We start from the raw sequence: 27,270 nt of genomic DNA, 5'->3' as shown, positions 1-27,270 counted from the left end.
AAAAAGAGCCAGGGCTGTTACAACATTTTTAAATGTGACACCCAGTTTCCATTATACCTTTTCTACCTATCACTTCTCCAAACAAATTTTATCATAGAAAACAATATATGTAATATGATCATGAAAACAGTGCTAAGGGAAGGCAAAGGAAAACAGTCTGGACCAATCCATCAACCAGAGAAGGAGCAGCTACAGAGTGCCTGCATGTTTCTTTCCTCTTCCCTCCCCATTCATTCTTCCTCTTGTATCATGTCTATTGTATAGTTTGGCTGTAGGCAGGGACTATTGAGTTTTTAATATCTGTATGGTGCTTATTAACTTTTAGGCACTTTATATGAGGAAATTAATAATAATCTAATTATCCACCCATCAAAATGTATCTGTTCCTTTGGACCTTCCTATCTCTGGAGGGAGGCAAGTGGCAACCGTGTTGCTTTTGGTGCGCCTCGAAAACATCTTTATTTCAAACAAAGATGTCTCCTTAACTGACAGGCCAATCTTTATTGCTATTCGATCTTAATATGCTGTTTATTCTTACTGTTATCTTTCCTATCATTCACCGCTGCAGAATCTGCCTAGATGTGCAGCAGCATGAAAAAGCTGCAAAACGCGACTTTAAAAGTTCGACTAGCTCACTTGCTTGGGCCTGGCAGAAAGGGGAGGGATGTTGTTCAGCTGCCAGACCCTGATGCTTGGGAGGCGGCGCGGCGATGCCGGCCCCTGCCTGGGGCACCACAGGCAAAGTTCAGCGTTTGCTCGCTCGGCACAGCAAATGCTGGGTTGGCGTCGCTCACCAGTCGGCTCCCCGGGCCTGTTCTTTGCGAAGCGGATTTAGAAAGAGTTCTGCTCCGTTCCTCTCCCCCGCCCTCACTTTTTAGGCCTTAACTCTGTTAATGGCTCGGCAAACTCTCCTGGAGGAAAATAGCCCTGGAAAAGTGTAACTGTGCTGCTGCTTTTTTTTTTCTTTCTAGTGCCAGCCGCTTTCAACAGCAACCCTGCTTGTGTCGCTGGCGAATAAGCCCGTTAAGCGCAGCGGCCTTACGCCCAGGTAAGCCCGCTTCCAGAATGGCGCCTTTTTAAGTCCCGTGCAAACAGGGCCTGGACCACAGCCTTGAAATGGAGCGGACCTTCTGCTTCCTGTTTTAGCGGCGATGCGCGGCAGGCACTCCTGATTCAGGCTTTTTTCCCCAGACGGGCTTCAGTTCCGTACTCCGGTGTTAATGGCTGGGGGCAGAGGGGTTGCTCGGGATTAGTTGTGGTCCGCCTGGGCGGCACCTGCGAGAGCGCGGGGATGCCCTGGCCCAGGTGAGCCGGTTGGCCCCACCACTGGCCAAGGCTGATGGGATCCCCCCCCGCCCGGCCTGCTGAAGAGCCGCTCGTGGGCCACCAAGTGCCCAGGCGCGCCCGCCCCACCGCCCGCGCTCCCGCCCGGCCCCGCCCCGCCCGCGCGCAAAGCGGCGCCCCCGAGCTGCCCAGAGCCCTTCCCCGACCTGGCGCCCGCGAGGGGGGCTGCGCCAGGGGCCCGCCGGGGATGCCGGGCGCTGCAGTCCGAGCGAGCCGGAGGCTCCGGCGGGGGGGGCGGCCCCCCCTGCCCGCCTCGCCCCAGGGGCGGCTCGCCTCCCGCCGTCGGAGCAGCGCGGAGCGGAGCAGCGCCGCGCCGCTGAGTCAGTGGCGCGGGGCTGCCCGGGGCTGGGCCGGGCTTGGCTTCGTCAGGGCGGGCGGGGATTCGAGGGGGCGGCGAGCAGGACGGGGCAGTACAAGAACCCCACCCCGCGCCCCTCGCCGTGCTCAGCCGCCGGGACTCGCGCTCCGCCGCCCGCCAGGTAAGTGCCGCCGCCGCGCGGGGCTCGCCGCCCCCGCGCTCCGGGCGGGCCGGGTGGGAGCGAGCGGGAGCGGGAGCGGGAGCGGGTGGCGCGCCCATAGGGAAGGTCGGGGCGCGGGAGGCCAGCGGCTCCCCGGCCCGGGCGCAGGGGCGGCGGCTGTCGAAGCGGGAAGCGCCTCGCAGGCTCCGCTCCGCTGCGCTCGCCCAGGGCAGCCGGGCCCCTGCGCAGGGTCCCCGGGGCACCTCGGCGCCCTGGGCCTCCGCCCCACGTGGCCTCCGCGCAGCGCAGAGCAGAGGAGGGGGCCCGGGCGGGGCCGAGGCCTGCGCGGGGGGGGGCGTTCTCTGCCAGTTTGCCCCCTCTCTGGGCAGCCCCGCTGCGGCCCCCTCGGGCGTGGAGAAGCCGCAGGAAGCGGATGCTCGCGGGGCCCAGCAAAGCATCCGGCAGTGGGCGCAGGATGGCGAGCGGGCCGCCCTCCCCCGGGGGTCCCGAGCCACGCTTGTCTTGCTCTGCTTCATGCCCGCCTCCCCTCCAGCCCCCTTCCTCACGCTGGGCCGCACACGTGTGCGCCACGCAGCACCCGCCCTGCTAGGTGAATGAATGCCAGAGCCTCGCGGGACCAGTGCCTCGCCCCCCTCTTCGTAGTGCGCCAGCTGGCTTGGTGACGGCCCAGCAACGGGTCTTGTCACATAGACAGCCTGGCGTCTTCGGAATGCGCAAGCTTTTCAGTTAGTCAGAGCCCTTCAGGCAGATTGCAAACTGACGCGGAGTCCTGTGTAACCCGCAAGCCTAAATGCTTCTGTGAGGATTGGATGGGGGTCTAAAAAGAAGGGTGGCTGCTGAATGGCAACTGCTGAAGGCGAATGCCTTCTCGTTCCTGAGCCGTCCCTCCGTTGCTCAATCCCTTCCTTGAGCAATGCCGTTCTGTGTCCCCACCCCATCGCCAGGGGTGGAAGTGCAGAACACACCGCAGCTTTTGAAGAACCGCACGGACACGCTTCCGCGCGGCATGTGCGGGAGAACTTCCCACTGCGCTCGGTGCGCGGTTGCTAGTACATTCCTCCGGGCCACGTAGGAGACGGGGATGGGATCCGGAAGCGGCCCCGAGTCTCTCGGCGCTGCCAGGACGCAGCACAACTGGCGGGGAAAAGCGAGCCGTGGAACAGCGCCCTGATGATTAATCCCCCGTGCATTTCCCCTTTTGCTCTGCTCTGCTCCGCTCGGCGCAGGGGGAGATGCTGCTTGCAGAGCGGGGCCTGGGCGCGGCCCCTCCCAGCTGCACGGCTCCGGTTGTGTCACGCCGTGCGCATCCTCACCCCCCCCCCCCCATGCCCGCCTGGCAGGTCGGCGTGTTTGCAGCGAGCAGAGCTCTGCAACTCGCTGTTCCTGCGCGGCCCTTCCCTCGGCCCCGCCCGTGCTCCAAAGCGGAGCGGAGCGGAGCAGAGCCGCTTGGCGTGTGAGCGAAACGGCGCTGCGTCCAGCAAGCGCCAGGCCTGGCTTCCACGTCAAAGCCATGGAAGGGCAAGAATAGCCCTCTAACCTTAACAAAACCAAACCAAACAAAACGCAACCACCCGGTGCCTTGGGTTAAATAAAAAGGTGGTCAGCGTAGGGGTAAAAGTAGCCGTGGGGGTGCGCCTCCCCTGGCAGGAAGTTGTACCAGGCGCTGGTGAGAGAGCCGCTTTCGAGTTCCCACCCTGCTCGGTGGGAAGTGTAGCAGAGGAAATGTTGAGTGCATTTCTTGGGGGGCAGCATGGAGGGAAACCCCTCCACCCCCCATGATGTCCCTCTATTGCTTTCTAAATACACCCCCCCCCCCCGCCAGGCCCACCTGTACCTCAGGCACCAGATGAGGACCACGCCTTTGCCACCTCCTGCTTGTAGAAGGGAGAGTCAGGGGTGTGCTGAGAAGCCGGGGAGGGGGCAGTGTCTCCAGACGGTGTGAACAGAAAACCAGTGTGGAGGGTCAGGGGCTTGCAGCTGGGGTGGGGGGGGCGGTGTGCAAAGCATGACTTAGCCACATATTTCCCCGGAGGTCTGTGGGCCAGTTGCTCTCTGGTGTCCTAGCCTACTTTGCAGGGGTGTTGTGAGGATGAAAAGGAGGGGAAATACCTGTGAACAGAGAGTTGCTCTTTTCTTGATGTGATTTCTGCACCATCCATCAATTTGCTTTTAGCAGTATTGCTATTTTATGATTATATAGCATTAAAGGCCTCCTTTCCCCCTGTTGCTTCCAAGTTTCTCCTCCCATTTTCAGAGCCAGTTCAGACTTGTGGCTCCACTTGTCTGGAAAATGATACGAAACTTAGGGCTGTGGCTCTTGGCATATTGCCAGGGAGTAAGTCCCCTCTTGCTTTCCGAGCAGGTTTCAATGAAGAACTTCTCAGAGCGGAAACCCCCATTTTAATTCTGGAGAAGGTGCTCTGAGAAAGATGCCCGAAGCACCGAACGTCCTGGCCATCCCTTGAAGCGATTGCTTCCTTTCGAGTTGTCCTACCTTCCCATCGAGTGCCTCAGATCCATCTGAGTGGCACTGAATGGGAGAAATCAGACTGTAGCCGCTGAAACAGAGCATTGCAGATGCTAGGAGAAATTCATAAAGATGCAATTAAATTCGATGGATGTCTGGAGCATTTGTGCTCCGTTGATCTGCAGGAAAGCATCCCCCTTCTTTCCCTGTGGAAAATAATTCCTTCTGCAAAAGCTGAAGCACAGAAAGAGTCTTTTGCATGCATATTTTGTATGCACATGTGGCCCCCTCCACACTGCCTTAACTGTAGGGAATGCATCTTGCATCTGTCCCTGGGGGCTTGCGGATTATTGTACAGATCGGTAAGTTGCAGTGAATCTATAGGGTGCAACCCTACACTTGTGTAGTCAGGGGAAAGGACTCCAGCCCAGGATGCCCCATCCAGCCGTGCTGCCCAAGCATACAGAGGAGCCTTTTCTGCCTACAGATGCCCAGAGTCATGTCCCTTGTCGCTATGATGGCACCACCGAGGTGGCCAGATGGCATGGGGGGAGACAAGCTGACGTGGGGCTCTCGAAGCACCGGGGTGTATTGGTCCCTCCTTGCCTGAGGCGTCCTTGGAGGCCTGCTCGAAATGGGAGCAAGGAGTGGCTGAGAAAGTCTGTGCAGGCCAGCAAGGCCAGGGGATCCGGGTTCAAATCCCCGCATTCACGTGACGTTCACTGGAGAGGGGCAGGTCTGGGGAGGGTTTTTGCAAAGAAGCGACGGATTGGCCACGAATGCACCCGGCTGGTGCCAAGCCACAGTAGGCAGGAAATATGGGGGTGTTGGGGGGCAGGGAGGAAGCTATGCTAGGCCAGGGTGTGAGCAGGCTCTGCCGAGGGCGCCCCTCCCCACCAATGGCTTTTTCCACTTCTCCCAGCTCGGTAAACAGCACCGCAGAATATTGTTTTGGAAGGATGCTGTCGAAGTCGCTTCAGGAAAAGATGGTGCCTTTTCCTTCCCTCCCTCCTCCCCGTCCTGCTTTTGAAGTTAATTGAGTTCGGCTGCAGAGGCCGCGCGGCATGATCTCATTTTTGCGCAGTGTCTTTGTGGGTTTTGTCTCCGCCGCCGAGGCCTGTCCTTTCCTGCAAACGCGTATTTGAAACCAGGCATCTTTCAGCAGCCGTGTTCCGGCTCGGAGAAGGGCCTTTTGGTGGGGTAGAGCTCTTGGCCGGGTCTCTGGGGCGGGGGGTGCCCCTTTGCTGCGCGCCCTCCCCGCGCCGGCCCTCTCCGACCGCGCCCCGGCCCACGTGCCCGTGGGACTTCCTTCTCTCCTTGGAGCCCTGCGCAAGGATGTGGCCACACCCTGCGCTCCGTGGCCAGGGGCGGCTTCCTTGGCTTTCTCTCCCAGCCGCCGCAGCAAGTTGGGGCAGTGCTTTCCCCAGCAGGCCGGGGTGGAACTTGGCAAGAGCAGAGCACGGCTGCGGGAAACTGGCTCACTCGTGTCCTTATTTTTTTAATGTGTTTAATCAATTAGCCGAATGGCTTTAAAAAGCCCCTCGTCAGCTCCAGACCGCTCAGATGAGCCAAGTGGTACAGTCAGTGCAGCTTCTGCCCAACGAGGTATCTCCACGTTTCCTGGGGTGGCAGAGACTTGCCTCTCCTGCAGCAGCTTTTGCAACACAACCAACTCACTCAGCTTACCCCCATGTTCAGAGGTGCTGGACTACAACTCCCATCAGCCCGCACGGCCCCAGTCTGCCTCACTGTGGTTCCCCAGGGTGCTCTACCCCTTCTCCCGCCCCATTCCTCTGCCCACCCTGCTTTCTCTCAACCACAAGTGGCTGGGTGCTTTCCCAGCGATTGCGCAGTTTTCCCATCCTTCGGAGTGGTTGGAATATGCCTGGCAGAGAGAACTGTTAAGCAGAAAGAGGCCAGTGTTTTGGGAACTCTTATGTTGTTCCCAATTTTTATTGTCAGTTTCAAAAAATCAACGCTAATCAAAACCAGGAGAGCTAACATAAACGATGTCCATGTTCTCAGAGGAAAGCCAAGGGAACCTTTTACAACGAACGCACATATATCACATACCCTTCACTATTTTACATATGGCCAAACATATGCAATTCTTAACGCACAGGGCTCCGTAAAGGCAGTCGGAACATGCAGGGATCTGCTCATTTGTAAATCGCACCAGAAAGCATTTGAAGGCCTCGCCTGCCCAGTATGTTATCCCCAGTGGCCGTCATTGGGGCGTTTTTAGGGTGGTCGTCATCTGCTCAACCTTTTGAGTGTCGGTTATCATACTGGGGCAACCCAGCCACAGTATTTCCCCAAGTCCTTGGGCTTAATGGCAGGTGTGGCACCGGATCACTACCTGCGTCGTGCTTTTCTGCAGTCGGCCTGGGCCAAGGCGCCCGGCCTTGATTTCCTTCTCCCATTAGCAGCTCCGCTGCTGTGCCCTTTGCCGTTCTTGGACTCGGGAGCGTGATGCAGCTGAAGGAAGGAGGTGCGCCTCTTTGTCTCCAGTCTTGACATCTTGGCTTGAAGTGCTGAGCCGAATGGAAGCTCATATTGCTTTTCCCAGCAGGAAGGAACAAGCCCTTGCATGTTTCTTTAATCTTTTCTGTAGGTGTGGCGCGGGATACCCAGCAGGCCGGGGATTGAAATCACTCCTTAATAACCTTCCATTTTTAAGCAACTTTCTATCTGGGAGGTGTGGGGTTCCAACATGAATTTTGCAGGGGGGCAGATGCTCCGGTTGAAGGGGACAGATCTGGGGGGCTAGGTTTCCCAGGTGGCCCCGCCCCTTTCCCCTGTCCCCACCCCTTTCTTTGGCCCCTAGTCGCGTGGCCACTTCCTAGCTTTTGCATTGCTTTTCCCTGGTCTGAAAAGTCTGAGGCTCCCCCCAAAACTTTCCTTGCTTGGAGGAAAAGCTTTATGCTGAAATAGGCTGGAAGACCGTTGGCTGTTGCTCCACCCCTTTTCCTTAGGCCCCGCCTTTGCCTGGGATGCATATTTTGGAGCTACCAAATACACATGTTTGGAGTTACTTGCTTATTTAGCACTTTTGACTCTTCTGTTGGGATGATGTAAGTTTTGGGCAATTCCATGGAATCCTGGAAGTTGGAAGGAGCCAGAGGGTTCAGTGCAGGACACCCAGTTAATCCTTCCCTCTCAGATGGCTGCCCAGTTGCTTCTCGAATGCCTCCAGTGCAGGAGAGCCCGCCACCTCCCTTGGTCACGCGTTCCATTGTCCCTTCCACACACGTGACTTGGATGGCGCAAGCATGTGGTGGGTATCAGAACAGGCATCTGGGCCTGTCCCTGGTGGAGCCTTCAGGCCATAAGGAAAGAGGCAGAGCAGTTCAGAGGGAACATCTGGTGCTTGCAAGTCCCACAGAAACCAGAGGGAGCTTCCCGGGATTTCCAGTCCTACAAGTTGTGCCTTTCTAACTCTTTGCCACACCCATGAGGACTAGAAACCTCCTCAGGTGGAAATCCTCAGAGCTGCTGTAAGAAGGCTCTGCAGTTCACAAGGTCACTGCAGCCCTGGATGTGTATGATCTTTCTTCTCTGGTCAAAGATCACTCCAACAAAGAGGGCTTTGCAGAAATCCCTTGTATGACTGCACAGTCTCTCTCCCCGCCTCCAGGGCTTGGCTCTCCTCTAATCAGCCTCTCTTTATTCTAGTGTTATGTGGCAATTCAACGACCCTTCCAAGGGTGTGTTCCCTGACTTGCTGGACTTGGTTCAGATTGTGTGTGCGTGTTTGCGCGTGCTTTCCTGTCCCAACAAGTGTTTGAATGTGGTTTTCATCTGATTTAGCAATGGTGCCCATTCAAATTCCCCGCTGGTGGCTTGGGTGCCCTCAAAAAGCTATTTTTACCGCCCTGGTGCAGCTGCTGGAGGGCTGGGAGCAACCCTGATTTCTCTCGGAGCTTGCACGCTTGGTGTGAGAAAGCAGGCGGCGTGCGTGCGAGGCCTCTGCGTGCTGCAGCTCTCCTTGCTGATGGGGGAGACTGGAGGACCACGTGTGGTGAGGGGTGGACTGGATGAGCTTCCCGGGCCCCGCAGTGGTTCCTCGGGTCCCCGGCACGCCCCGGCTGTGCGGCTCTTTCGGACAAGGTTGCTGGGGGAGACTGAGTCACACGCCCTTTGCACTTTCATCGAGTCGTCCTTCCCCTTTTTCGGAATCCTCTCCCTCTATGGCTGCGCTGCATGGCTCCACCAAATCGACCTTCCACGCTGTCCAGGTGTTTGGGGCCACGGCCCCCGGGGGCCGGTGGGAGCCCAAAACACTTGAAGGTGTCGTGTTAGGCAAGGCAGCTGGAGGCTTCCAGCGAGCACACCTTTGCAGTGAGCCCGTGGCAGAAGGTGGCTGGCGGCAGAAATATTTTTCTAACCTGAGGAATGCGGGCGTTCCGTCCTGCTCATGCTTGATCGGAATGGAACGGAATGGCGCGGCTCGCATTCCTCCACTCTGCACCCTTCTTAGAACAATGGTCTCTTCTTCCAGAAACATGGGTCCTTTCCAGGCCAGAGGGCCATGACTTCTGCAAAAAGCTAGATCATGAGCCAGAGGGGCGGGCGGGCGGGCGGGCGGGCGGGCAGCGGGGAGGGATTTCTGGGAAGAAAAACCACAGTCAAATCAGCATACATACTCTTATTGAACTGCTTTGCTGTTTTCTGCAGCATCTCCAGCATTACAGAGCTGCCAGCCTTACAAATAGGGCTTCAAGTTACTAGTCCACAAGCGTGCTTCCTGCCTGCCAGCATATGCAGTACCCATTTTTAGCCAGAATAGTTGTCTAAAGGGTCTCCCTCTAGCTGTTGGAGGCATCTCTTTCCACATCTGTCCAAAGGAGAGGCGGCTATCAATCGAACCTTTTAGATAGTTCAGTCATTTCAGAACTCTGATACCAGCACATGTCTATGTCTTGGTGGGTCTCCTTCCCACGCTCCTTTCGCTGCCACACCTTCATTGCTCATCTGTTTATGGAAGTGGCTCTTCCCGGTTTGCTTTGATCTTTCTGGCAGCCTTGTGACCCTTCTTTTGGTTGGAGAGAGACTTAAAATGATGCCAGTAACTTTCTTGAGTTTATCATGGATGCAGCAAGGGCAGGGAGAGAAGGTTCTGTGCCCCAGAGCAGAAGGGAACCTGTTCTCGGGTGCCTGAAAAGAACGTGTCCATTATGCCCAAAGGGTCTGAGGAAGCACTTTCCTTCCTCATCTTCAGGTGTTCCCCGGAGTCTTCCAGATGCTTCTTCTGAAGGCATGTTTGGAGCCGAAGCAGTGGCCGAAATGTGTTCAGCACAATCACGGTTTTGTTCAGGCACCTGAGAATATTTCCTCTGTTTTGGGTTAACTCTGTCCTGACCATCATAACGGTATTTTTTGTCTGTCGGGAGAAACAATCTACACGTTCCATTTAACTGGAAAGGTGCAATGCAGCTGGTTTCTGCAGAGCAGTCCATCTCCCACCTGGTGCCTTCCAGACATGTTCAACTGCAGTTACCAGCATCCTCTGCTAGCTTTGGAGAACTGGGACCTGTAGTCCAAAATATGCAGAGGACACCAGCTGGGGAAAAGCTGTAGTTAAGTTAAGCAGGTCATGTCATTTCTTCGTCAATCAAATCTATTAACAAAATGAATCCTCAACCCCATCTTTTGGACTACAACTCCCAACAGTCCCAGCCAGTAGGACTAGTGGTATGGGATTATGGGAGTCCAACGCATCTGGAGAAAGCTTTGGACTCCCAAAACTGTTTTCACCTCCTTGTCAAGGGCCCGTCTTTGCAGAAGTGGCAATGGGGAAGCCGTTGTAAGAGCCACAGAGCCAGTGTGGTGCAGTGGTTAGAGCACGGGACTGGGACTCAGGCGATCCGGGTTCGAGTCCCCGCTCGGCCATGGAGCCAACTGGGTGACTTTGGGCCAGTCACGGACTCTCAGCCCAACCTACCTCACAGGGTTGTTGTTGTGGGGATAAGATGGAGGAGGAGAAGGATGTAAGCTGCCTTGAGCCCTTTGTAGGAAAAAGGCAGGATATAAATTGAAAAATAAATGAAATAAAATAAATAAAGCCCCAAAGTAGGCACGGCATTTGGGCTGTAACGTCTTCTTGCAGAAAGCAAAAAGCAACCTGAGGGGGCTGAGAAGTATCAGGAGGATGCCCTGGTGAGGATGGGGCAGAGAAGGAAAGGAAAGGAGAGGAGAGGAGAGGAGAGGAGGCGGGGGGGTTGATACCACCTGAAGGACTGGAGGCCGCTGGCTCTGGAAAACATGAGCATCCCTATTTGGAGAGCTGCTCTCAGGCCACTAGCTGGCCCCTTTGGTCTGATCCAGCCCGACATTTCGTGCATTTGCATGACCGTAACATGCAGAGGATCACGCTGCAAGAGGCCGAGCTGGGAGAGAAGAAGCTTTCATGTTGCTTCTTCCACGAATCCACCAGGCACGTGCCCTGATCCTCAGCCTCCCTGGTGGGTAGAAAAGCTCCAGTTCTTGTGATGCTTGCAACAAGCCACGGGTGCAGAGCCCGTGGAACGCTCCAGCGTGATCCAAACGTGACAGAGGTGGCACCCGCCTTGCTGGTAACAATTTGGAGAGTGCAGCAAGCTCGGACAGATGGACCTGATATCTCTCTTTGTTTCTTCCAGCTTCTTCTCACGATGTCTACAGTTCACGAAATCTTAAGCAAGCTCACCCTCGAGGGAGATGTAAGTATTCCGCCATCATGACCAGAAAAGTTCAAAGGCACCTGCATAAGATGTCAGTGTTAGGGAAACAGATTTTTGGAATGGCCCTGTAATCTCTTCCTGATTAAGCCTAAAGGCTGTGCCTTCCCGGGCAGCCCCTGCCATTGCTGAGAAATGGGAAATGATGCGTGGCTGAGGAACAGCTGGACTTTTCTCCACTGCTGCCTCGTGTTGCTGCGCCGGCATCTCTCCGTGCATTCCCATGAAAGGTGGAGATGGCTGCTTACTGGGATGGCTGGAAAAAGGGATTGGACAGAGTCCTGGGGGATCACTTTCCTCCTGCAGAAATGATGCCACAGACCTTTCTCATGGGCCAGCTCAGGGGCACCCCTTCTTCTCTCTCTTCCTGTCCCGCGGTGGCGTCTGAATATGTTTGTTGATCAAACCCAGTTCTTTAAAAGAGAGGTGCTGCCCAAAGGGAGAGGAGAGAGACGGGGGGGTGGGCAAAACCCTGAGCTGGTTAGAATGTGCATTTCTCACAGAACCGCTTTCTGCTTGCCCCCCTCCCCCCACAGCATGCCCTCCCTCCGAGTGCCTACGCCACAGTCAAGGCATACGGGAACTTCGACGCCGAGCGAGATGCTGCAGCCCTCGAAACGGCCATCAAGACCAAAGGTAGGTGGCTGAAGGGGAGCCCTGCTTCTCCCGTTTTCTCTGGCCGGCAGCGGAACAAGATGTCAGGCATCTTGTGATGCTGCAGGGCTGTGGCTTTTACATTTGCGGGATAAAGGGCTGGATCTGAGCCCGTTTTGCTCCCAGCCGGGTCCCCGGCAGCTCAGAAGCGGAGCATCCCTTATGGCGAACCCGAGGAGGCCAGAGCCTCAGCCCTGCGCTCCTCTCGTCCATTTCCACCTGCACCCCGTCACTTGCACGAAAGGAGTAGAACTGGCCACTCATCTGGCTGGCCCCAAGGAAGCGTGGGCACATTCATGGGGGAGAGGTTGTTTCCACTGGTGGGGAGCTGGCCACCGTCCGGTCACGCTGACTGAAAATAATGTCACTGCACTTCCTGGTGAAGGGGTTGGATGGAGACCGGTGGCGTGGTGGGGCGGAGGCTTTCAGGGGCTCAGCACCAAGGCTGCTCCTCGTAGCTGAGGTCCCAGCCTCGCCTGTGGGACCCTCAAGCCTTCCCTTCTCCCTGCGAGCTTTGCTGCAGCCCCACTGAAGCTGCAGGGACCCAGACTCTCCCAGCCACAAGACAAGGTTCCCTGTTGGTATGCAAAATATTCCAGGGTGGCTTTTCCTGCAAGGGGCAGCTTTGGAAAAGGCTCTGCTTGGGGGAGTTAAATCACCCCCTTTCCTTTCTGGAAAACGGGCCGATCTTGCGTTTGCAGGACGAAGGGAAGGACAGCAAGGGTTTGTCCCGCTCTGCTCCAGTGCGGAGAAACCGCAGGCCAGTGTTTCCTTCATGACACATCCCAGCCGTGTTTGGATACCTTCGGGGTGGGGTGGGAATTTGCCCCATGGCTGCTTCTTGTACTGGGAAGAGCCGCCTGGAGGAACGCAGCGCTGGCACCTTTGCCAGCCCGGCGGAATTGGAGAGCCACTCCTTAAAACGCACAGTTCTTGGGAATCGTCTTTGCAGATGGTTCCGTGCCAGACAAACACAGGATGGGAAGCAAGGCTGCACCGGTGCAGAGTCCAAGGAGGGCACTCAAGCCGCCCGCTTGGAGAGCTGCTCCTGCCAGCCCCCGTTGGCCGCACTGGGCTGCTCGAGCTGCCCGGCTTCCCCTCCCTCCAGCAGCCTCCCAGCCGGAGTGACTCACCTCCCTGCAGTGACGCATCTGCTGCCATTTGTGGGAAGTATCCCTGCGCCTCAAGGCCGACCCCACGAGCGTTTGTTTCGTGGCTGCCGTCCATCCTGCTCCAGGAACGCCGGCTCATGGGGGAGGGCAAGGCCGAGAGTGGGAGGGCCTGCAGGCCCTGCGGCAACATTGCCCTCCACCAGGGAATTTTGGCACGGTCCCCGGGAAAGGACTGAAAGCAGCAGCAGCTGCCAGTGGTGGTGGCGGCGGCTGGTTTTCTTGCACAGCTCGGGGATTTTGGACTTTGAAAGAAGCAGCAGCTTCCAGTCCCCAGGAGTGGGAACGGGTTGTCATCTAGGAAATGCAGGAGGACCGAGTGCCACTTCGAGGCCTGGTCTTTCGCCTTGCTGTGCCTTCATGGCGTGGGTGCCTCTGAAGCAAGGATGTGCCCGTTTTGGGGCGACAGCGGCCCACTGGGTGATGTGCTGAGCCTGAGAGGAGCCTGGAAACTTGGCCCTCGATGGACAGGGCAGGGCAGGGCAGGGCAAGGCCTCCCAGGGATTGGGGCATGGGGAAATGTGGGGTGAATGGGAAAGCATGTGTGGGGCAGGTTAAGAAAGGGACCCTTGAGAGAGAAAACGGAGGCTGCTTCGTTTTATGGGTGCGATTTGTGGGAGGTGGGTGAGAGTTGCAGCCGATGGAGAGATTAAGCACGACATTGTAAAAAGCCCGTGCCTTTTAAGAGCATCGTTGCATCTGTGCTTCCGTACGGCCGATGCCTCCAAAACCCCCTGCACCTTTTTCCGCCTTTCTCTTCCGAAGGGAAGGACTCGGCCTCTTTGGCACAATTAAGCTCCTGGTCCGTTTAACTGCGATCACTTCATGTGTAAAATACAACCGTGTGGTCTGAGACACAGGGGTGGAATGAGGTACTGGGTTTTGCATTCCCCATATGGTGGTAGTGCTTCTGCTCCTGAGGACTAGAAGCTTCTGTCTTCTCTTTTGGTATTTATTTTATTTCTAGGGACTTTATGCATTTGGCAGCATATACATGGAAATATAAATGAATATAATTTCTAGATATAAATAAATTTCTAAATATAAATGAATTTCTCTACCACCTGATCGCTGAGGCTCTCTGAACAGTTAACAAAAGCAATGATTCCTCCGTACTCTAGTCTAGGGAAAGACTGCAGACCATGGAGAGTTATTTACAAGGTCTGCGCACCATTTCTTCTGGTGGTTATGCCTGCATGACCATTGGCTCCTTCTGGGTGGGTGGGTGGCTTGTTTGTTGTTTCTGGTTAAAGGTTTTCCTATTTTAAACCCGTCTTGGAAACTCCTTTCTGGGCACGATAGACGTAACCATCCTGACTTAGCCGTTTGGAAAAACTTGTTGAGACGAGGCCTGTTGGGAAAACAAGCTGGGGGAAGTGGTTGCTGGCTTCGCGTAGAGAATCCCACTGCGGACATCTCGTGTAAAGTATCCACACGTGTGCGCACCAGTATAATTTCTGGAAGTTGCATTGCTACAAGAGAGAGAAAAGGCAGACATAAGGAAAATGCCTCCCCCCCCCCCAGAGCTTTTCCTCATAATTGCTTCCCGCAGTCGGCGGGGCCTGGATTCGTCCTGCACATACAGAGCTTCTGTATCTCAGCAGGCCGTTTCGTGGCCGAATTATTGAGAGAAACTGCACCCGCAGGGCTGCTTGCACAGAGCTGGCGGCTCGGTCTTCGCTCGCTGGTCCACAAGAGGCTCGGATGCTTGCGGGAATGGTTTAAAAGCTGCCGCAGGGGAGTGGGAAAAGGCGGAGGCTGGCGGGAGGCGGGGGGGGCTTTTGCCTGCGGCTCAAGGTGGCCGGATCAGGGCTGGCTCTGGCCCACGAATCAGAATCCCCCGGCAGGTTCTTCCGTACGAGTCCTGCTGAAACCCTGGGGGGTGGCAAGGGCTGATTAGAGGGAGGGCAGAAGGGCATTTGAAGCCCGTGCCGTGCCGAGTGAGTAGTCTCTGGGGGCTAGGGAGAGCCGGGTTCAAATCGCCGCCTAGCTGTGGAACTCACCGCAGGACTTGGGCTCAGTTGCCTTTTCTCCGTCTAGCCTGCCTTGCTGGCTGGGGAGCCCTTTGGCCACCTCGAGCTTTCAGGGGGAGGGGGGGTGATAAGGCAGGGTGCAACAAGAACAGCCCTGCCGGATCAGGCCCTGAGTCCATCCAGCGAGCAGGATGGGTGCAAGACCTCCTCCCACCCAGCTGCTCTGCAGTGGGTGCATGCAGGCAGGCCGCCTCTGGTGGAGGAGGTGGCACATGGCCAGTGTGGTTTTTTGCCCTAGTATGCATTTCAGCAGTGGAAAATAACTAGTTTTTCCACCGTGAGCCCCAGGCATTTCAGGCTAGTCCTGCACCGGGGGCTGCAAGGACCGGGTCAGAGATGCCGTGGCAGGTTCCAGATTCTGCAGGGCTGTGAAGTACACGGAGCGCTTGAGCGCTGGATGTCTGTGCCGTACTGATTCCTTTTCTTAGAAGGTTTTGCGGACGTGGCTGCCAGCTCTTTGCAGGCTCCTGCTTCAGGCGCTGCTGGCGGCCTGCCACTGGCCCTCTGTTCATGTTCTCTTGCTTTCTCCCTCTCTCCTCTGGCAGGTGTGGATGAGGTCACCATCGTCAACATCTTGACAAACCGGAGCAACGAGCAACGCCAGGACATTGCCTTTGCCTACCAGAGGAGGACAAAGAAGGTACCGGGGTGGGGGGGGGCAAGCACACCCTACATGGCACCCTTCCCTGATTTAATGGCCTTAAGAAAATGTGTGGACTCTCATCATCCCCGGCAGAGGCCACCCCAAGCCAGGCCAGGCTATGCTGCATTCCATTCACTGTCTTGGGTCTTGGATCTGAAGGCGGAGGGGTGGAGAGAATTGCAGTGCCGGAGACAGGCAGAGCCCCAAGCTTGCTCGCTCGCTCGCTTGCTCGCTCGGTTATTTATTTATTTGGGATATTCTAGGCCGTCCAATCACACTGAGTCTCTGGATGGCTCACAACAGTTTGGAAACATCTGCTCTCAGGGAAGTGGAGCTTTGTTCGGGGGCTGCATCCAGACCTGCCTTCCTGGTTAAATGACTGGCGGGCATCAGCTGGATGTGGGATGCTGATTGGTCAGTCAAGAAATCCCATCAAATGCAGGGGCTGTGAGGGGTAAGAAAGAGGTGACAAAGGGGCAGGCTGTGTTTGCAGCCACTCCCCCCACCCCTTAAATTTTGCTGCAATTGGAATTCCATTTTAGAAAGAAAGAACAACCTCTGTAGACTGACTTGCCTTCCCTGTGCTGGCTGGGGCTGATGGGATGGTGCATGCTGATGCGTCTGGGGAGCATGGGCTTGGAAAGACTAGGCTGAGCAGCTTGGGGGAAAGTCTCCTGCAGATTTCATCAGACGGTTTCAGGAAATGCACTCGCCAGTTCAGCTGTCACGGTCATCCCCGGCTTCTCATTCCTTGCAGACCTCCCCTGGCCAAGAGAAACCTCCCTTTAGGCAGGGTCTTCAGATGCCGAAGGGCTTGGAGGCACCCTGCCAAGTGTGCAAAGAGATGATGGTCTGATCCCACTATGGAAAATCATGAGTCAGTGGAAGAGGAGCAGGAAACAGATGTAGGAGGGAGCGGCGTGCCCTGGACAAGTTCCCTGAGAAAGGAATTATTTCCAGTGGAATGTTTTGGAGGCTTGTAGATACTTAGTCAATTCAAGTCAACTAAGGCTAAAGACAATGGCCTGGAGAATTTTCCAGGCTGGGAGCCTCCAAACGACCCTTTGGCAGTGCGTGATAGATTACCCTGCAGGCTGGGCTGCGTTTATGCATTTGGTGTGAAACTGGCGTGGCGCTTGGGTCCATTTATCTGGACCCAACAAACAGAGAATTGTGCCAACTGTTCTGGTTGTGAGCATCATTTCTGTGGTCCCATTAGGGCCCTCGAGGGCCAAACCAAGCCTCTGTCTGGCCAAGCACCTTGTTTCCAACACTGCATAAGCTCTCTGGCAGAAGTGGTCCATATGGAACGGTTTACTCATGAGCAGGCCTTTACTGTCAAGGAATCTTCTTGTGTGTGCCCAGCAGCCCCTTTCCAAAGTTCTGAGTGCAGCTTAGTTGTGCCCTTTTCTCCAGCTTAGTTCAGAAGAGCGTTGGAGCTCCCCAAAATGTGGACCTCCTTACACCTAGGCGTGATGTGGAAGATGGGTAGGGAGACATTTTTCTCCCTCCTTCTCATAGTAGGACCAAGGGGGTCTTCCTGTAAAACTGCTTTGGTGGGAATTGGCTGACTTCTTGGCTGAGGCTTTGGCACATAGAAAAGTATCCAACCCACCTGAAATGGGAAGCTTTGGATCACTTCCGCAAGCTTTTGTTTCTCCCCCATGTATAGAGAAAAAATAATGACCCAGTTAAAGACCAGAATCCTCGACTGGGGCAAGTTCTGGAGATCGACCATGGGTCCTAAATGGTTGGCTCTTGCTTTCTCTCCAGGAACTTCCGGCAGCTCTCAAGTCTGCCCTGTCCGGCCACCTGGAGACCGTCATCCTGGGCCTGCTGAAGACCCCAGCCCAGTACGATGCGTCCGAGCTGAAAGCGTCCATGAAGGTGGGTGAAAGCAGGGGCTTGAGGGGCACGGCCCCATTTCTTGGAAAGACCCTTTCCCACGTGCCCCAGGGCTGGGTGCAGCCTTCGGTTCCGAGTCAGGGAGCTTCACATGTTTTGGCTCGAAGAGGCGAGCTCACATTGCCCCGATCCGCAAACAGGATCAGGAGAGGGGTCCCTGGGTGACCGTGGGCCAGCCACGGACTCTCAGCCTAAGCCACCTCACCGGGTTGTTGTTGTGGGGATAAAACAGGGAGGCCACGGTGGGTTCCTTGCAAAACGAGCAAGGAGATGTCATGTGATAATCGTAGATCGCTCAGCTTCCAGTCGCCCCGGTGAGCTCGGTCTCTAGTTTGGATGTTCCCCTTCAGTCAGCCATAGCCACATGGCCAGATGCTGGAAAATGTCTGGAGCTGCAATCCGAAAGATCTGGAGGTTGCCACACCTGGGAAGAGAGATCCAGTTTCCTTCCTTTTCCTGAAACCGCTAATTCATTAATGCTGCACCTGAGTCGTCAGTCCAAATGAGTCTCCTGGCAGCGCTTCTCCTTGTGCAGGAATATCCGCTACCCTGGGTCCCTTCTTCCCAAGGTCCTGAGCCCCAGCTTTTCAGCCCTGACTCCTCCTAAGTTTTCACACCACGGACTTGCCCCCCGCTCTGTTCCCCCCACCCGCTAACGCCCCAGAGCAAAGCTGCCCCCAGGGCTGCCAGCCAGTGGAAGCCAAGCAGGCATTCAAATAAAAGAAAGCAAACCCGCTGCTTCCCCGGCCCCTCTCAGAACCCCACCCCAGAGCAGATGCCAAGCTGGTGGTCTTCTGCCGAGACTCGAGGCTCAGTCCTGGTGCGAAGCGGTTCTGGCATACCGTACGGTTGTATGAACATCACAGCTGTGTGCAGCTTTTGATCTATTTCTGCCCTGACCCACAAGGCTGGATGGGCCCTGCCCTTTGGCCTGCAATCAACGGGCTGCTTATCTGTTTATCTTCCTAAACTTTGTTCCTAATCCCCAGTGTGAATGAGGAGTGGCAATCTTTGCGACTTCTTCCTTCTCTGTCCAATGCTGCCCTCTGCTGGCATTGAACTTTCCCGTCTCCAAATGTAGCTGAGCTGGCCAGGGGCCATAAACGATCTCCCCTCGATCGTTCACGGCCAGCGTGCAGAGCCAGCCTTTCTGCTCCCAGCCAGGTTTAGCTTTCGCACCCAGCAGGGAGGGTGTGCGTCAAGCATCCAGCCGAGCACCTGCGTGCAGCCCTGATCCGGCAGAAAGCTCTGCTGGGTACCTCAAAGGGGCATTTTCCTCCCATCTCATTGCTGGCACTCCAGAGTTTCTCTGTAATGCAAAAACAGGGAAAACACATGCCTTCTGTGGCTGGAGGCCATTCGTTTATCAATTATGGATCGATTCAAAACCTCCTTCCTCTTTGAGACCAAAATAAGTCTTGCTCATGATGTTCTTTTCCTAAAAGTCCAACATCCTGTGGCCAGGGGACCCGTTTCGTGTTGTTTTCTGGGGTTTATCGTTTAGCTGTCCAGCCCACAAGCTTTGCAAGGCTGCAGTTGCAGCCTGGGGTAGGAAGGGCGCAATTGACAAAGTTCTTCTGAAAATGTTGTTCGTAAGCCTGTTCTAAGAGACCGATGCAGCTGGGATGAGATCTTGGAAAACCTAGTTCAGGTTTGCCAAAATAATCTGAATGGCACTTTGGAGTTGGGCTCAGCTCGCTCCGATCTGTCCCGTGCATTTTTCATTCATTTGAAGACAGCACATTTTGAATGCAACTCAACTGTGCGGATGCACCTTTTCAAAAGCCTGCACTCTTCAAAACATGCACTTAAACGACGTTTCTTTATGTGTGCTGCTTAAAAGTCCGCATTTTAAAAAGTGCCCTCTTTGCAAATCGAAGTCCAAGTTTGGGAAATGCAAGCTGCAATGAAGGTCCCACATATGGCTGGTGTTATGAATGGGGTGTTTGTGCATGATTTCTGAACGGCAGTGAGATTTGTGTAGCTCTGTTAGCTTGAGGGGGCGGAGCTTCTGCTTCATGCACGGGGCATGTATGGCGTCCTTTATGGTCCTGTAAAGACATTCATGAAAGGTCTCCTGAATGTCAGGCACTAGCAAACTCAGATCCAGGAACTAGCAGCCGAGGAGCCAAGCAGGTGGGGGTCTCCTTAGTCTTATCCAGACACTTGAACTGCTGCTCCACCGGACTGGCCTCCCAGTTGCAGAACTCTCTCCTTGTACTGGGGTGGCAAATGGGCGCTGAGAGCCACTGCTGCCTCGCCTCGCCTCGCCTCGCCTCGCCTAAGACCTGCTTTGCCGCACCGCTGGAGAGGTCCGTGTTTCTCCGCAGGCTGGAAAGCGACTGGCTTTTATTTGCACAGCACAGGCGACATCCGTGGCACTTTTGCTGCTTCAGTTTTGACCACGGGGGTGATTTTTAAAAACCCTGCACATGGGACACCAGCACACCTGAGAAAATGTGTGATGCGAGCATTTCCCTTTGATACCGGGTGTTCCGTGAGGAGGGGATGGCTTGCTCGATCGATCGATTGGTAGCCACTTCCAGGGGAGGGCAAACTCTCGGCATGCCCTTGGAGCCAAGACTCCTTCCCTGCGTCTCCCCTCGATCGTTCACGGCCAGCGTGCAGAGCCAGCCTTTCTGCTCCCAGCCAGGTTTAGCTTTAGCACCCAGCAGGGAGGGTGTGCGTCAAGCATCCAGCCGAGCACCTGCGTGCAGCCCTGATCCGGCAGAAAGCTCTGCTGGGTACCTCAAAGGGGCATTTTCCTCCCATCTCAGTGCTGGCACTCCAGAGTTTCTCTGTAATGCAAAAACACGGAAAACACATGCCTTCTGTGGCTGGAGGCCATTCGTTTATCAATTATGGATCGATTCGAAACCTCCTTCCTCTTTAAGAGAGACAAAAATAAGTCTTGCTCATTATGTTCTTTTCCTAAAAGTCTAACAGCGTGTAGCCAGAACCATTTTGTATATGATCCTGGGTGGAACTGAAACAGATCTGGAATTAACAACCTACTTCCAGCCCTTTGGCAGGACTCATTTCGATTGAACTCTGCCAGGAAGGTTCATTTGAGTTCCCAAAGAGTTTAATTAACACCCGACACCTTTTCATGTGGATTCATAATTTTCTTATTGTATTAACAGCTTCATAATTGATTTACACTTTACACCCAGTTAATTCAACTTTTAGTTCAAAGCTGTACTTCAGTATTCGGTTTTATATGCTCACTGTTCAGGGAACAGAAGTGGAACAGGAGCGAAATGATTAAATCTTGACTTTGATCACAAGAACCCAGACTTTGAAATACATATTTTATATGCTATGTCCCTTGAACTCTTCCAGCTTGTTCAGAATGTATGACATCGGAATATTAGTTTGTCGTGCAAAATAGATTTTTATTCTTTGGGATTAACAGGGATTTTATTCAAAAAGATTGCCTATTTTGAAAGGGCTGCTCAGTGCCGAGGCTGCTTTTTGCAAAAGCACCTGTGCAAAAACACCTTTTTGAAAAAACCCCTTTCTGGTGCACGGCACCTGTTACTGAGTACAATATTTAATGTTCGCTGCAGCTGTCCTTTCCAAAGAAACGGCTTCAAAATGGAGAGTGGATTTAGGTTTTAGCTGGCATAGACTGAAGGGGTGGGGCTGTGCATTCTGCTCCAGAACTTAGTTTTGGGGTGGGGGGGTATCTCTCTTGCCCAGTATCTTTTCTGGATGCGGAGTTTTTGCTGCTGCCTCCACCCCTCAAGTAGCGATGCTTTTGGTTGCTTCCCTGGCTGCCGGAGAAAGACCGTGGGGGCTTTTCCACACTGGACGCCCATGGGAGGCGGTAGTTAGAGGATGGGAACTCTTCCAGCTCCCGCCAGCACAGACCAGTTGCTGGGTTAGGCTCCATGATACAGCTGCTACCATTAAGGGCATCACTGTTACAGGAGATTTTGCTCCGACCTTAGCAGAGTGCTGGAGAAGTCATCTCGCGGTGTACTCGGTGGTCGTGTCCCCAGCCCGGCTCGGCTCATTCCCAGTTTTCATCAAGGCTGCTGTAAAACAAAGTAATGCTCCGTGTTTTCTAAGTTCTGCTTTGCTTATTATTACTAACGGAGTACAGGGGAGAATAGGATTGCTGTGAGTTCTGTTCAGGGTGTTTTTTGTCATAGAACACACCGGAACGGCATTCCGGCACCTTTGTTTCCCATGGATTTTACAAAGTGATTTTGAATCTTAGCAGATCAGCAGCAAACGTCATTGACATAGTGCCTGCAGGCTGCTTTTGTGTCTGCTATCTGATAGTGAGATAGTGAGGGCGCTGCTCTCGGCTTTGGATGCTGCTCGGCTTTGGATGCTGCTCGGCTTGGGATTGGTGTGTGTGATCGCGCGCTTACTGCCGGCGACGTGAGTTCCGGCACCTTTTTTTTTTTTAAACAAAAAAGCACTGGCTATGTTGCCCTGAGGAAAACTGTCATGCAAACACGTTGGACTCAAAAAAATATTATTTAATGCACGTTAAAAGGTTCTCGTACTTGTACTGCTGCCTTCCCTATTTCCAGGCAGGGATGAATCTAACAGAAGCAGAACTAAAGAGCAAAATTTCTCTCTCCTCTTCTGAAGCCATGGGCCAGCCTTTCAAACCTCTCCTCCCTCAGTCAGGAGCCAATTGCCCCGGAGTATGAATTTATATTAATACACTGGTTTTTTCATTTGTGTCTCAGGGCCTGGGAACGGACGAAGACACGCTTATTGAGATCATCTGCTCACGGACAAACCAGGAGCTCGCCGTGATTAACAAAGTTTACAAGGAAAGTAAGTTGGCTAGGCATCAAGGTGGAATTGCTCCATTTTCTTCTTTGAACTAGCAGAGTCGAACCCCTTGAAAATTTACACAATGATATTCCAACAGCCATGGAAAGTGTGTGGTGAGCGCAAGAAAGATTTCACGAGTGCTGTTGTGTTTTCCAGACAAGGAAGAGGGGGCAAAACATGGCAAAGAGATGCATGGAAATGTTTAAAGAAAAATGCAAAATGTCCATGCATTTTGGCCAACACCTTCTTCTGGGCAATGACTGTCATGCACTGATTACAATGCATCTTGTCACGGGGGCCATCCTCAGTTCTCATAAAATAATATTCTTCGTGAAGGACACACAAAGGCAACTTCATTTTTTAAAATCAGCTAATCTATACATTACTGGTATGCAAATTAATGTTTTCAGTGAGCCCCATTCTGCACTGGGCTTTCGTATGCAGCACACACACTTTTCCTGTCCTAAGCCCGGTTTCTGCTTTGGACAAATGGCCTTAAGCTTCCAGAGGGGAAGCATATCCCACCGATGAGGTTGGTGCTTACTTCTGAGTAGGCCTGTGAAAGATTGCCCTGTCAGTTTTTGCCAGCAAAAAAAAAAAAAAAAAAAGAATCATGTGGCTTTTAAGGTACCAGAAGATGCTTTATTTTTACTTATTGTTTGTTTCGGTTGTCCACTTGAGGTTCTTCAAACCTAGGAGAAGGCTAGAACCAAAAGCTCAGGTCCGATATAAGGACAAGCCATGGTCGCTATATCTGTGAAAACAAGCCCGCATGAGATTAGGGGTTACATATTCCCTCATGGTTTGTTCCTAGCTTATTTCACCTTCCTGCGGTTGCAACAAACCATGGTTCCTTGACTTTGGCTGTAATGGGCAACCGTGGTTCCAAGGTGACAGAGGAAACCTCTGGTCCCCCTCACTCCCGTGTGCAGCAGGGCTGAAGGGCCCCTTCAGTGCCAAAGAAAGCAGGATTTCAGCATACCTCTGAGCGGGGTTTGCACACTTAAGTGCAACACAGGGCTGCTTCCTTGCTTCTTACACAACTGCTTCTACTTTTTAGTGTACAAGACTGAGCTGGAAAAAGACATCATCTCTGACACATCCGGTGATTTCCGCAAGCTGATGGTAGCGCTGGCCAAGGTAGGACTCTCGCCCTCTGACCCTCTGGTCCCCTGCCTGCTTGGACTTTTTTGGAGCGGGGCGGATCGTTTTCACGGATCATTGCTGTGTCCCTTGCGTCTAATTAGGGGTGGGAAGCCACAATGATGGGCTTGCACAGTAAATGACGCAGAAGGCAAAGGGCTGATCGTGGAATTGGAGGCGGCATGTAGCAAAGTCCATATTCCCCCGACGGCTCTTCAGCCTAGCAGCGCAGAGGAGGCAGTGCGGGATGTCCTGGGTGAAGCATTTCATGGCTGTGCCCGGAAAAGGCCTTCTCTCAGTGGCGTCTGTTCTTGCCTCACAGGGGAGGAGGAACGAGGACACGTCTGTGGTGAATTACGAGCTCATCGACCAGGATGCTCGGGTAGGTGGTGCTGGTTGTCCCCGGCCGATCGTGGCTCACACCGCTCCAGAATGCCCCCGAAACTCCAGGGGTTGGCCAGGCGAGGAGGACCATTGCTCAGGCCATCTCAGCCACATTTTTATCCCAGCCATTACCTTTCCCCTCAAATGGATGACCATCTAGGCGTCTCTTCCATGTCCCACAGTTGCCCACCAGGTGTCTCCAGGAAGCTCCCCTGCCGAACACAGGTGCAACAGCTGCTGCTTCCCCTCGCAGCCGATGTGGGGAGGCAGCCTGTCCTCCATCGGTGGGCCTAAGCCCCCCATGGAAGTGTGCATTGCCACACCTGGCAGCCGCAAGCCCCGCAAGTGACATGTCCCGGAATGTGTCACAGTCTCATTGGTGACCTTCGATTCCGATAGGGCCATGGAAGGATAGACCTTGTTCAGCTTTTGGCTGCACCACGCATAATTAAAGCCAGGCAGACCCTGCTGCATCTGCCATTCCCCACCCCATAAGCCCCAAAGGCCCGCCTTGTTTGGCATCAAAGCAGATCACGGAGCTGGAAACCAAGGCAGCTTTCGATGGGTTGGAGGCTTTCAGAGACTTGCCGTGTGACGTCTGGTAGCCGTCCCACAGGTCTGTTGGGGTGGTGAACCTGTGGCCCTCCAGATGTTTTCCAGACACAGCTCCCATCATCCCAGGGCATTGGCCGAGCTGGCTGGGAGTCCAGCGACATCCGGATGGCCACAGGTTCCCCACCCTTGGGTTGCATGTGGGGAACTCCTTCGGGTGGGACACGTTCCCATTGGTGTGGATGCTACTGCTCAGGCCAAGTGGCTGAGGTATGGCCCCTTTCTGCACCCCTGCAGGATCTGTATGATGCTGGCGTGAAGAGGAAGGGCACCGACGTTCCCAAGTGGATCAACATCATGACCGAGAGAAGCATTCCCCACCTTCAGAAAGGTAACCAGAACCCAGGGCCAGTCCTACCACGAGGCAGAGTGAAAGAGGGGCTTCAGGCAGCAGATGCTGGGAGGCGGCAGCAAAGTGCTGGAGGCGGAAACCGCGTGGCTTGCTCTGCATGCCCTCAGTTAGCCAGCGGCTTCCGTGGCTGTGGACGAGGCACTCAACTTGCCAGTCCAACTCTTGCAGTCCAAATGGCTCTCTGACAAGCAGTGGGGGCTCAGCCAAAGGAGTCCCTGAGCAAAATTGGCCCCCCAGAGTGCCTTCCCTCGGGCTCCTTCCCTTCTCTGGCCGCACAACACTGAAGAACCGAAGCTGCCAGGGCCTGGGTGCCAGTTTCGTTTTCTTCCCGGTCCTGCAAAATCGCAGCAGCGACTCCTCGGGGCCTGTGCTCTTCACCCCTTCCAGTGCCCCTGCAGCCCCCCCTGACCTTCCTGTTCTGTTCCCTGACCTTGACAGTGTTCGAGAGGTACAAGAGCTACAGCCCCTACGACATGCTGGAAAGCATCAAGAAGGAGGTGAAAGGGGACCTGGAAAACGCCTTCCTGAACCTCGGTGAGTGAGCCTGGCAGGGCGAGGCGGGGAGGCCGGGCAGCTGGGGGCGCTCTGCGGTATTCGGCTGACACCTCCCAGCCTGGTCCCCCCTGTTACGTCATTGCTATTGCCCTGCCTTTGTATCGTGGCTTCCTCCCTCTCGTGGGGCCCCAGGCAGCTGGCGAGCGTCTCTCCCTCTCCCTTTCACCCTCTCCACAACGACCCAGCTGGGCTGAGAGTCCGTGACTGGCCCAGGGTTGCCCAGTGGCCGCCCTGGCTGAGCCGGGGCTTGCGTCCGGGTCGCCCGGCCCAGTGCTGCACTGGCCGGCGCGTGGTTGGCAGGCGTGCTTGGTGGTGGTGTCGCACGGTGCATTTTCCACACCAGGGCGCGGGGGAAGTGGTGGGTCTCCCCTCTCAGATAAGCGAAGGAGCTCGTTCAGGTTTCACTGTGCTCTGCAGCCAGTTAGCACAGCGACAGTCAACGGATGCTTGCTTGCTGATTTATGTTACCGATCTTGCCGATAGTCAAAGCACTGTGGGTGGTTCGTGGCGACACATAATAATTAACATAGAAACATAGAAACGGAGCGAGTCAGAAGGGGACTCCTGGGACATCTAGTCTGACCCCCAGCTCCAGCTGGCTCCTTTCATGACACGCCTACCATGTGCATGTCCAGCCTGTCCTTGAGCACCCTCACTGATGGGGCCTCAACCACCTCCCGTGGAAGCCCATTCCACACCGTCGGGGTCCTGACTGTCAGGAAGTGCTTCCTGGCATCCAAATGGAACCTGGGTTCCCTGAGCTTTGCTCCGTTGGAGCACATCCTGCCCTCTTAAATCTAACCCTTAATATCCAGCCTCTGCTTGATGCTTTCCATCCTTTCCCTTGACCAAGTTCCTACTTCAGGCTACTGGTTTGCCTTCTTACAAGGAAGAGTCACTTTCCAGTCGGCTTAACATTTAGTGGAAGCTCAGCGTGTTTTCCAAGTTGAGATTTGGTGTCACAAAAGAGAGCCAGTGAGTTTAGTGGAATTTATTCCCTGCAGTCCAAGATGTGGATGATTCGTGCGTGCTGTGCTAAATCCGCCCCACTAACCTGCGGCTCTTTGGATGTCTTGGACTTCAAGTCCCATCAGCCCCTGTCAGCATGACTCATGGTCTGAAACATCTGGCAGGCACCAGCCTTGGGAGGCCTCTGCTAAATACTGCTGCATTTTGGCTGGGGAAATGCCTAGTCTCGAGGCCCAAAATAAATATTAGAATTTGGACCTTGGATTTTAGGGGTCCGTCATCCGTTGAATCTCTCCAGGATTGCGTGCCAGGATCCTCTGACTGGGATCCGCTTCCAGCAAAACTTCCCACCCTTCCTTTGCTCGTTGTGCAGCAGATCTCCACCTAATACCGATCTTTTTCCTCTTCCTAGTTCAGTGCATTCAGAACAAGCAGCTGTACTTCGCAGACCGGTTGTACGACTCCATGAAGGTAGAGCATCTGGAAGGCGAAGGGGCGTCATTCCCCGGGGAGCCCCCTTTCCGGTGCCGCTGGTGGGGGCAGGGCACCCGGAGGCACCCTCGATCCCAAGGGGTTTGTGTGGTGGGGGCCCAGAGGACGGCACCCGCCGCCTCCCGCCGGCCACTCCTCTTTCACTGGGGCCGAGCCGAGACATTTTGGCAACACGTTGGCAATATGTGTGTGGAATCAGTCAGGGGATCCCCCTCACCCCGGCCGGTACTTTCTAGATGTGTTGAACTGCAGCCCCCAACATGATGCTGGGAATTGGTCGTCCGTTGTATCTGGAGTGCCCCAGATTGGAGAAAGTTAGATTAGTTCACTGGTTAAAGGCAGGCAATGACGACAATGGTAGAAATCAAGAGAAAACCTTGGCATTGTTGCTGTTTCATTTCTGTACCACTGAATATTAGGACAGTGTTGGATTTCTCCTCCCTCCTCCCCTCCCTTCCTCTTGCCTTGCCTTGCCTTGCCTTCTCCCCTCCCCTCCCCTCCCCTCCCCTCTCGCCTTGCCTTCTTCCCTCCCCTCCCCTCCCCTCCCCTC

At 54.6% G+C, this 27,270-nt stretch overlaps 1 protein-coding gene across 2 annotated transcripts in view; it reads left to right on the top strand.

Moving 5' to 3' along the window:
* Nucleotides 1-1,768: 1,768 nt before the first annotated feature.
* Nucleotides 1,769-27,270, top strand: part of ANXA2 (annexin A2) — a 28,615-nt gene continuing 3,113 nt past the window's right edge. Inside the window, exons 1-11 of one of the 2 annotated variants that reach the window (XM_044438911.1) lie at nucleotides 1,769-1,823; nucleotides 10,932-10,991; nucleotides 11,546-11,645; nucleotides 15,411-15,505; nucleotides 17,282-17,395; nucleotides 22,123-22,213; nucleotides 23,274-23,353; nucleotides 23,679-23,738; nucleotides 24,590-24,683; nucleotides 25,143-25,238; nucleotides 26,641-26,699. In XM_044438911.1, the coding sequence (XP_044294846.1) occupies nucleotides 10,944-10,991; nucleotides 11,546-11,645; nucleotides 15,411-15,505; nucleotides 17,282-17,395; nucleotides 22,123-22,213; nucleotides 23,274-23,353; nucleotides 23,679-23,738; nucleotides 24,590-24,683; nucleotides 25,143-25,238; nucleotides 26,641-26,699 (837 nt within the window). In that variant the 5' untranslated portion in view covers nucleotides 1,769-1,823; nucleotides 10,932-10,943. Of the gene's footprint in view, nucleotides 1,824-10,931; nucleotides 10,992-11,542; nucleotides 11,646-15,410; nucleotides 15,506-17,281; nucleotides 17,396-22,122; nucleotides 22,214-23,273; nucleotides 23,354-23,678; nucleotides 23,739-24,589; nucleotides 24,684-25,142; nucleotides 25,239-26,640; nucleotides 26,700-27,270 lie in introns of both variants that reach the window. The other variant, XM_044438910.1, reaches the window with a different exon arrangement.

The sequence above is a fragment of the Varanus komodoensis genome, unplaced genomic scaffold (genome assembly GCF_004798865.1).
Source record: "Varanus komodoensis strain SLA01 unplaced genomic scaffold, ASM479886v1 scaffold33, whole genome shotgun sequence".
NCBI classification, from domain to species: Eukaryota; Metazoa; Chordata; class Lepidosauria; order Squamata; family Varanidae; genus Varanus; species Varanus komodoensis.
Note: the sequence above shows the minus strand (reverse complement) of the source record. Positions and strands in the feature narration are given on the sequence as shown.